At 36.1% G+C, this 10763-nt stretch overlaps 1 protein-coding gene across 1 annotated transcript; it reads right to left on the bottom strand.

Annotated features, from left to right (window-relative positions):
* Nucleotides 1–5079: 5079 nt before the first annotated feature.
* Nucleotides 5080–6920, bottom strand: LOC110936182 (12-oxophytodienoate reductase 2). Its single transcript, XM_022178524.2, has 5 exons — nucleotides 6764–6920; nucleotides 6516–6656; nucleotides 6306–6436; nucleotides 5924–6064; nucleotides 5080–5843 (listed from the first exon to the last, which is right to left on the bottom strand). Exons 1-5 carry the CDS (start codon nucleotides 6832–6834, stop codon nucleotides 5251–5253), a joined length of 1077 nt encoding a protein of 358 aa, XP_022034216.1. The 5' UTR covers nucleotides 6835–6920; the 3' UTR covers nucleotides 5080–5250.
* Between the last annotated feature and the right edge of the window lie 3843 nt (nucleotides 6921–10763).

Below are 10763 nucleotides of genomic sequence, written 5' to 3'. Positions count from 1 at the left end.
ATATTTTAGATAGATCGAGATGGATGGTGCTTGGGGTTCTCTACAATTGCCGTCGCACAGAGATTCTATGGAAAGAGTCTCTAGGGTTTTGCCAGAATAACAATTCACGCAACCTACGTCCTTATCTACATAAGCTATACTGGGTTGGGCCCTTACTGGGCTTCGGAGAACTTGGGCCGGCGAAACACTCCGTTTCGTCGTGACCCCTTCGGCGACACCCACCTCTGTTTCGTCGAAGTGATTAATGGCAAACCCTTGAGTTTCGTCGAATTCATTCAAAGTTTAAATAGTTTAAGTTTTTCAAACAGGTTACATGATATACCACCAAACACCTTAATCACATTAAATAAATAACATATCAAACAAACATCTCAACATATAATCCAACGTGTACAATTACAAGGCAAACAAGTCGTGTAAACAAACAACTTAAACAATTAACGTGCAATTAATGCGAAGGTGGAATCTTGGAAACTCGAGTTGTCACATGCATGTACTAGATGAAATAGGCTGGCTACTCCTGGCATCATTAATCAAGTATTGCAAGCTTTAGATGTTAAAGTCTGTTGAACAATTTTCCTTTTTCTTTTGATCCGCCTGTCGATCCATTACAGTCCGTTTGTGATACTTTGATATTACTAATTAATCGGTTTGTAATGTGATTCCTCTTTTGCCTCCGCTGTGCATTTAAATTGTGTTGTTTGACTATGATGATATCAACTACGTCACGATAATCCCCACCGGGCCCACCGGTAATACGTGGAAATATCGGGGTGTGACATCTTCACTGTCACCCGTTTCTTTCTTCTTTTTTGAATCATCTTAACTGACTGTTTCGACTTTGGTATCATTCATTTTGTTTTTTTGTTTTTCAAGTAGTTTTTTTTGTCGCCGTTTGGAAGCACAAAGTCTGACATCAGCATCTTTTTCTTGAATATTTGTCCATCTCATGCAGCAAAATGTTATTGAGTTTACACCCTTCAGCTAACAATCTTGAATTTTCCAATGAACGATGTTTGATTTTTTTTTTAATTTTGGCATTTTACCGATAACAAGAACGCCACTAAATAAAAGCACCTAAAACCTCAAATTTTATTGACAATGTTGTCCACCCCATACAGCTAAACTTTTTTACCCTTAATGAAGCGCGTTCACGTAATAAAATTGATGGTTATTTACGAAAATGCCACTGCGCCAATCTAGTCCATAGATTGTTTTGATCGGGCGATTCATAAGCGCTCTCACCGTTCTCACACTTTCCACCGTTTTCTCTCAATCAAATCAATCCTGACCCTATATATATATATATATATATATATATATATATATATATATATATATATATATATATATATATATATATATATATTGGTTTATATATAGTTTTAAGATTAGGTGAATTCGATCGGTTTAATTGGTGATCCTCAATATGTTATATCCGTTATCACATCCATTTGTGTACAGTATATCTATAATTTACGCTTTGTAACATATTTACACAAACACTTAGCATATAGCACATCACCAAACATCAAATTGCACATAAGTTGCTAACCTTGATATTCAAATTCTATTTTGTTAAAAAGTCATTCTGTAAATTCATTACATTTGGTTATGTTTGTAACAACACTTTTAACTCTTGTGTCGTGACTTGAAACAATATATGACAATGGAATTGTGGTTAATTTTATCATATAGAATGTTTACTTTATCAAATGCAATGAGAACCTTTCAAGGTCACACATATGCACATCCTCTACTACTAGCGTGTGACACACACATGGTTACCTGTATCATAGGGATGAGCATTTGGTAATGGGTACCGGTACCGGTGCCAAATTTCCCATACAATATTTTTTTGGTAACAGTACCCACTTCTTGGCATTTTCGGTTCGGTAAAGTAACTTCAAATATCGGTACCTTACTTTACCGAATATTTCGGTACTGTTACCGGTACCCAGTTTTGAAAAATTTCGATATAGGTATTTTCGGTACCACCCGTTCGGTATGGTACTAGACCATGCTCATCCCTATTGTATCATGCGTAAAAATGGTTTTTGGGTAAACATAAAGTTGGTGAATAGATCTAAATTTAAATAAAACTTTTTTTCTTAATTATTGATTAAAGAGTAATTTATGATTTTGGCTCCTGTGCTTATATCACTTTTACCCTTTTACCCCAAAATGAAGCGTTTAACACCTGAGTCCCCAACGTCTTTTTTTCTAACCCTTTTGGCCCCTAACACTAAGCCCATCCATTTACTTTTAGGGGCCAAAAGGGTTAGAAAAAAAGACGTTGGGGGCCAAAAGGGTTAGAAAAAAAGACGTCGGGGGCTCAGATGCTAAAAAATTCCTTTTGGGCTAAAAGGGTAAAAGTGATATAACCACAGGGGCCGAAATCATAATTTACTCTTTATTAAAATAATATGAAACCTCAAGTGTAAATGATATATCCGTAATAAACCAACGATAACCATAATCACCACAACCAAAAATGATACGCGACATAAAGATAATGAAACAATAGACACAAATGAGATTCAAGCCCCAAAGAGCGAATCTAAATGATGTTGGCGTACCTAGTTCAACCCATGGTCGTGGGAACCAGTCAGCCAGTGGATCCATATTAGAAACATTAGACACAAAGCGAGTAACATGTAGATACATGTATATGAAACAATATATACAAATATATGAAATAGGTTGCGACACATTGATGTTGCATGTTGATGATTTGAATAAGAAACATATGAAACATAAACACATGATATACCCCAAAAATGTTTAGTGACAAAAAGGGGAAAAAGAAATAGATCTACTCACAGTTTTGCATTCCGTTTTGATCATTACGTAAACCGCACGAGTGTTGAGGGAAAAACTTCAAAAGACAATAGTTACCCTAAAGGAATTAATAACCAAAAATACTAAACAAGCAAAAACCAAAAATTAAAAATAAATCCTATAACTTAGGTATTTTGTCTAACTTTAAACAATAGAAAATAATACTAACATATCTATTAACGTAACGTTTGCAACTAAATAAATAATGTGACATATCTAAAATATTACCTTAATAATACTTATACCATTGCTTTTATATTGTAACTTGTACTAAGTATAAATATACTTTAGCCACATATATTTATAACCTAGTCCCAACATATTCTATACATGATGAAAAGTCTAAAAATTTTGACAATAAAATACCAAGACAAACTAGATAACAATTTATGTTATTGTAAGTTAAAAATATCAATTCCAACAATTTAGTAAAAATTCATCTTTCAATTTAAATACATCCAAATATCATATTTTATCTTATATTTTATAGAAATCATCAAATTTGTTAAAAAGGATAATTTTATGGTTAATATTTAATAAGTCCTTTTATTTTCAAAAAAAATATACTATAGAACATGAAATATATAAAAAATACGTATCATAATTATTTTATAGAAAATCAGAAAAATAATATCCATGAGTTTATATATTGATGAATCTATTTTTAATATAATTTTTCCATAAATTAGAATATGATCAAGAATTCATAACAAATCTATGAGACATCCAAAAATCCTCAAAAATTACACAAACCTAACTAACATGATTATGAACAATACCCTAGATTCAATTTCATCAAAACATAAGCATAAGCCAAAAGCCCCAATTTTCTAGAAACTAAGAACCCTAATATTAAAAGAGATCAAAATAAGATTCATTTGCCCTTCTATCACAGAAATGGATAGTAAGGTCTTATAGAGCATGAAAAGTTAGACGTGTTAGGCTTTGGAATTACCTGATTTGGTGAAGAAATAAAGTAGATATCAATTCACTAAGTTCCAAGCCCTAGCTTTGATCCTTGTCCAAATTCATGAGTTAAAGAGTGGATTAGCAAGTTGTAGATATGGAGATTCGTGAAATATGATAAGTAATGTCATTTGGTTTTGTGTTTAGGCATAGATGGACGAATTTGGTGTGATGCTTTGAGTTTTAGGAAGATGAAAATGGTATAATAATTTTTGTTGTCATAGCACCAATTATGTGTTGATTATGTGTAGTCATTAAGACCCACTTAATTGGGACAATAAAGATGCCAAAAAGTCGAGAATAAGAAGAGATGAGGACTCTTCAGTTACATATATTGCGATTTGGAAGAAGATGAACCGCAGACATATGTCGTTTGGTTCTGGCACCAAACGACATGGTATGTCGTTTAGGTTTTCCTGCAGACAACATAGGTTGTCGTTTAGAACACCAAGTATGTCGTTTGGTTGAGATATGCTTATCGTCTAGGTTTCAAACGTGACAGGATATCATTTGAGCATAACCGTGTAGTTTGGGAAGAGAAGTGATGGGTATCGTTTAAAGGAGGTGAGATGTCGCTTAGTTTATTATTGATTAACTAGATAAACAAAATTTCAAATAATAAATCTTAAATGAGTAAATATAGAAATTTGCATTTTCGTAATAGTTTATTACCATTAGTGTCTGATTTACAAACGGGTCGGGTTTCATTGATCCGTGACGGATGTTACAAAGGGGACACTAGTGTTTTAAGATTAGACGACGATGTTTAGGCCTAATGAAAGTGAGCCACGTGTTGAAAGTGACAATATTTTAAGTAACACTAGCATACGTTGTATTAACCGGGTCTGCGCTAGAGAGCCCCCTCGCGCAATAGATCCCCAATTTAAACCCCTCAATGAGAAACCCCTGTCACCCAGACTCGAACTTGAGACCTGTAGGGGAAAACTGAGCTGGGCCCACCATAGGTGAAGCTTAAATAACGTGAAACTTACGTGGCACGATAAAACCACACACCATTTGGTCTTATGCCAAAATCTTAATCTTTTGACACACAATCTCTTGGCAAAATCAAAAATCAGTTGTCAAAATACACATTATCCTTAGTGCAATTGACACAATTAGATTTTAGTGACATTAACATTTATCCTTCTTGATTGGTGTTTCACCTAGTCAGAATTATGTTACGTTTGGACGTCGCTAAGCATTACTAAATCATAAGTTTTGTTTTGTTCTTGGTTATAGTATATGATCACCGAATGCATGTAAACAAGGTTTTTTGTCAAACAAACAATAGATTATTGTTGATGATAACTTACATAACTTGTCTGATAATTAAAATGATCAATGTTTACACACCCTGTAAACTCAATTTCACAAGAACATCCAAGACTTCTATGTTAACAGGATCTTCATTTTCTTCCAACTCCTTGGCAATTTCTAGCATTAAATTGTGGTTTCCAAGAACGGATAATCCGTATACCCAACAACAGGATCGTGTGTATAAAAGGTTGACCTGTCATACTTGTTAAGAGGAGCATTAAGCTCAAATCGTTTTGGCAAATCCGGATTAGCCAAAAACAAACGACCATAAGCAACAAGATCGGTTCTGTTTTCAGCCACAGCTTTGTTACCATCTTCCCTGCCATACCCACCAGCAGAAATAAATGTCCCTTTGAATGCTTTTCTCATAGGGACAAGACTATCATGGCAATCAACTTTTTCAAATACTGATTTCATCCTAGGTTCCACCATATGGCAGTAAAGAATCTTGAACTCATTCAATGATTCAGCCATGTAAAGACCTAAAGTTTCCGGATTTGAGTCACCTGATTCCGAGTAGTCTGCAAATGGAGATAATCTTATGCCAACTCTATCTCCTCCAATCTCCTTCACAACAGCATGAACTACTTCTAGAGCAAATCTGCAACGGTTCTCTAGAGAACCACCGTACTCGTCTGTTCTGTCATTAATCTCATCTTTCAAAAATTGGTCGATTAGATAGCCATGAGCCCCATGAATCTCAACTCCATCAAAACCTGAAATATCGTAAATTGATCAATGAGATAGTGAAGGGATTCTATCTCTGATCAAGAACTTACAAGGAAGTAACTGTTACCAGCTTCAATTGCATTTCTTGCAGCAACTCTGAAATCATCAACAACAAGCGGAATCTCTTGTGTTGTTAGCTTCTTCGGAGATTGTTGTTGATATGCTAGTTTTTTGTTTGAGGAAGACACAGGGGATTTCCCGTTTGGCCCTAATTCAAAAACATATATGAGAAAAGTATTTATGGTAATAACACACCTTTTTTTTGAACGGTGAGAATCTTTAACATGATGGGAGAGAGATCTCACACCCTCCCAAACAGAGGGCCCAACCCCACTCTGGCTAGACTATGTTGTCTTAACCGGGTCCGCACTGCCTTCAGAGTTTGGCTAACATCATTGCCCGGGAAACCATACCACCCACTTGTAAACAACAATGAACAAAGAGTATACCAGTATCTAAAACCCTTCCAACATGAATTAGCTGACAGAAAAAGACTCCTCCTTTTGCATGAACAGCATCCACAATAGGTTTCCAACCCTCTACTTGTTCTTTAGTCCATATGCCTGGCATCTCCGGAGACCTTGACAATGATAACATAAACAGATCTTGAGAACCAAAATCAATCAGCCACAATTCAGAAAATTTAGACGTGTCCTTACATTTGGGAAATGTCAGAGACACCAGTAGCTTCAGCAATAAGAAACCCGCCTTTTGATGTTCTTTGTGAATAATATAAGATCATGTGTGGCTGAGGGACATAGCCCAAGCATCTTTGCCTTGTTAGGGGTGCCAAAACAACTCTGTTTGGCATTTTATAAAACAGTTCATGAACAAGTCATTATAAATGAAACCCAAGAAGTAATTCAGAACAAAAGATACATGAGTGTGAGAAGATCAAACAGATTACCTGTGAGAAAGCTCAAATTTCCCCATTTTGTACGGGGTCAGAAGAGAGATTTCACCTTCTTTGTTCGCCATTGTTAAAACTTTTTGAAAGATTTTGAGATAAGATATAAGACTGAAGTAGGTTCTTCTTAAAGATGCCTGGTCCCGTAGGCACTCATGAATCACGTTCACCAGTAAAAGCACCTGTCAACCTCGTGGACCATTTAAATGTTTTACTTTTCAAAACAAATATTATAAATTTTACCCTTTCATTTTCAACTCCTTGGCACCAAATTCACCAAAGTTATATATTTATAACTATAATTTTAAATAGTAAAAGAATAATTACATTTGTGTATAACTAAAATAATTAATGTATGTCATAAATAATAAAAAGAGCGGAGCTCAGGCTTTAGATATGGAGCTCGACCTTAAGCTTTGTTAAGTTATATTGAGTCAAGGATCCTTGTAGCTAATGATACAAAACCAATTTACTACTAAAGGGGATGTTAACCGCTAATTATTGAATTAAAAGTAGTTAGTGCCTATAACGGTGGAAGAGCACCCTCTGATCACCACGTCGGTACACCGCCGTTGGTGCCACAGGTATACGATGCGGGTTTGTAAATCGGGTAACATTCACCGATGAAAGGAATTCAATTTTTGACTGTTAAATGGCACTGAACGTTGAACGGCATTAAAGCTGCTAGCAATGAAAAAATACTTTATTGTTTTACCTATTTTATTTATCACACTTTTTTGTTTACCATTTACTTCACCAAAATCAAACATCACTACCAATATTCTACACACAAACAAACAATATTTCATTATGAAATCGAAAAAATCAAGATTAGTGCAAGCAAAAAAATCTCTAAACTTGAGGACCCGATTCTAGTTCGAGAGGAGATGGTTCAAACTCGGGTTATCAAAAGTATCAACTGCAACCAATTTTTTACACAATCACGAATGTTTCCACGACAACCATATGCCTATAGGATAATGGCAAGACCTCCCATTCTAGTTGCACTTGATACGGTTACCATTTAGAAGATTAACAAGCATTGGATCCGTTTGCAATGAGGGATCCAACTTTTCGGTCCCCACATGGCATTGAGGAACGATCGCCCCTGGTTTTTGATGATCGTACGATGTTGTGCAAGAAACTCAAGAGAAATATCAACATAAATATCAGGATTATGATTTTGATGAAAAGTTTAAAGAAATGCAAGTTAAACAAGACGTATATGAAGATGATCAAGGTTTTACCATTGAAGGAAAATTCCAAGGACAAGGATCGTCAACCATCGACAAACAAGCAAGAAGCAGCTTTGTGCAAAGCATGGGTTTATATTTGTAAAAACAAGAAAGTCGGAAATCATCAAAACTAGTAGGATTCAACCCGCGCGGTACTACGGGAACGTGGCGGGATTTTGTGTGGTATATCAGTTCATTCGTTACAATAGCGGCATAAGCTATTGCAACCAAAAGAATAAAAAGAAAAAAAAAATAGTATAAACCTAAATTGACCAAAAGAGAAAACATTATGAAATACATATTATAAAAAATTGACCAAAACGTATAAAACGATATGAAACGCCCCTAACTTTACCTTTTTAAAGAACCATAATGTGTAGAAAATTTTTGAAATTTTTCGGCATGACCCATTTGTATCTAGACCATTAGTCCCTGTTTTTGACGGTAAAATACAACAACATAAAAGACCCTTTTTGGAACCAAAACGGACATTATCTACAAGGTTCAAAAACAAACTAGAACCACCAAGTTATTGTCCAAACTACAAGGACATCAAAAAGACTACATAAGTTGTAAGTACATAAAACCAAAACTAAGACCACATTAAGTTAACTATGACGGAAGTGTGAGGTGGGCGTTGTTGCTGCATGTCTGTCGACTTCGTCTTGTATCGAGTCTTGTAATAGAATAGATAGACCAGGACACGTAGTACGAGAAGAACGTGAAACAGTCCAGATACAGTCACTTCGTACGAACTGACCAGTTCGTGCGGACTGGGCCAGTTCGTGCGGACTGGGCCAGTTCGTGCGGACTGGGCCAGTTCGTGCGGACTGGGCCAGTTCGTGCGGACTGGGCCAGTTCGTGCGGACTGGGCCACATCATACCAGACTGTTTCGTGTGGACTGGCTTCTCTTATAAATAGAGGTCTTGGGTCTCTCATTTGTAACTTTCTGATTCCGGTAGCGAAGCTCTGCCGAAGTGTCTCCAGCCTGTAAAACGTTGTTATATCAATACAATCGACAATTAATCTACTTCTGAGTGCATATCAAGCTGAATGAAGATTAAATCAATGAATTCCGCCTCTGATTTGGTCAAGATCTCTTCTGATCGACTCGTTTAGATCCATTCCCCGATCCTAACAAGTGGTATCAGAGCTCAGGAGGAAGAGTTCTTACCATTTCAGCTTGTTTTCAAGGATAAAATCTGATTTCTACTCATTTCTTCTCATTTTTCTACACTTTTTCATCTAAAACAGAACGTTTTCACGGTCAAAATGATCTGATTTTGTAATATAACCCGTAAAACACAGTTTTAATCAATCCTTGAAAAAATCAGACCTAAAATCAACCTAAAACTTGATAAAATTGACCAGGTCGTGTGAAAACCATGTCAGATCGTTCGAACACCATTCAGATCGTGTGAAATTGTCCTCCAGGTCGCACGAGGTAGTCAAGTCGTGTGAAATTTCTTCCTGTTCGCACGAGGTCGCGTGAAAATTGATCAGTACGCACGAGCTGATCATCCAAGTCGCACGAGGTGTTCAGTTCGCTTGAAAATTCACTCAGCTCGCACGAAGTTGAGTTCAGATCACGTGAAAAATCATCAGGTCGTGTGAAAATTCTCAGGTCGCATGGTTTGTCACATCAGGTCGTACGGTTTGGGTACTTCAGTTCGTACGAACTCAATCAGTTCGTTTGAAAGGTTACCAGTTCGTTTGAAAGTTAACCAGATCGTACAAGGACGGTTAAGTTCAGATCGTTTGAGGTTGTTGTTTCAGTTCGCACGAGTTGAGTTGCCTGATCGTTTGAAAAGTCTGTTTTATGAATTCTCGATATCAAAACATGGATTATGAATTTTATAATGCATTTGCTACAGCCCCGGGTACTCCTGTTACCTTTGCTCAGAACGTAAACATGGAAAATGAAACGGGAACGTTGCAGAAACCTCCAAAGCTGATGAGTATTGAAGAATATTACAGTTGGCAAGAATGTTTAGAAAACTGGGTTCAAGCAAATCATCTAAGATCTTTGGAATGTATTGAAACTAAGTACGTTAGACCTCGTAGTAATAATATGGGAGTTATAAAGAATATCTCTGAATTTACGGAAAAAGAGAGAGAAATGTATAAGGCAGAAAAAATGATGATCAGTTTACTTCAGCAAGCTGTGAAAGAAGACATTTTCATATTACTTCAACATGATGATGGTGCACATTCGATTTGGGAAGCACTTCGTACAAAATTTGAAGGAAGTACGGAGATGATCAAGAATAAAAAGTCACTATTAAAGAAAGAATTTGACTTGTTCTCAAGTTTGCCGGGTGAAACTACAAAGACTCTTATCGAGAGATATTGTCATCTAGTGCGTTCAATGTCACGGTTGGATATCACGAAAGATCGTGAGGAATGGGTTGAAAAATTAGCCGATGCTTTACCTCAAAAAGAATGGGGTACATATCTTATGATCTTGGAGAATACCGGAGAGTATGATAGATTGACAATTGCTCAATATATTGAAAAACTTGAAGGACAAGATCTTGAACAACAAAAGATCACTAGAATGAACAACTCAAGTGGTCAACAAGATATCAAGATGTATTTCAAAGGTAATGTTCAAAATGTTGAAGCAAGTCCGAAGATCCAAACCGCTTTCAGCGCAGAAAACTCATCAGGATCACTCAATCAAAGTTCAACCAACAACAGTGGATTGTCTTTATATCCGAGTGTTAATCCTAATGTTTCAACTTCAAATCATCAGTTTCAAATC

The sequence above is a fragment of the Helianthus annuus genome, chromosome 4 (assembly GCF_002127325.2).
Source record: "Helianthus annuus cultivar XRQ/B chromosome 4, HanXRQr2.0-SUNRISE, whole genome shotgun sequence".
NCBI lineage: Eukaryota > Viridiplantae > Streptophyta > Magnoliopsida > Asterales > Asteraceae > Helianthus > Helianthus annuus.
The sequence above is the reverse complement of the archived record's forward strand: the minus strand, read 5'-3'. Positions and strand labels throughout refer to the sequence as shown.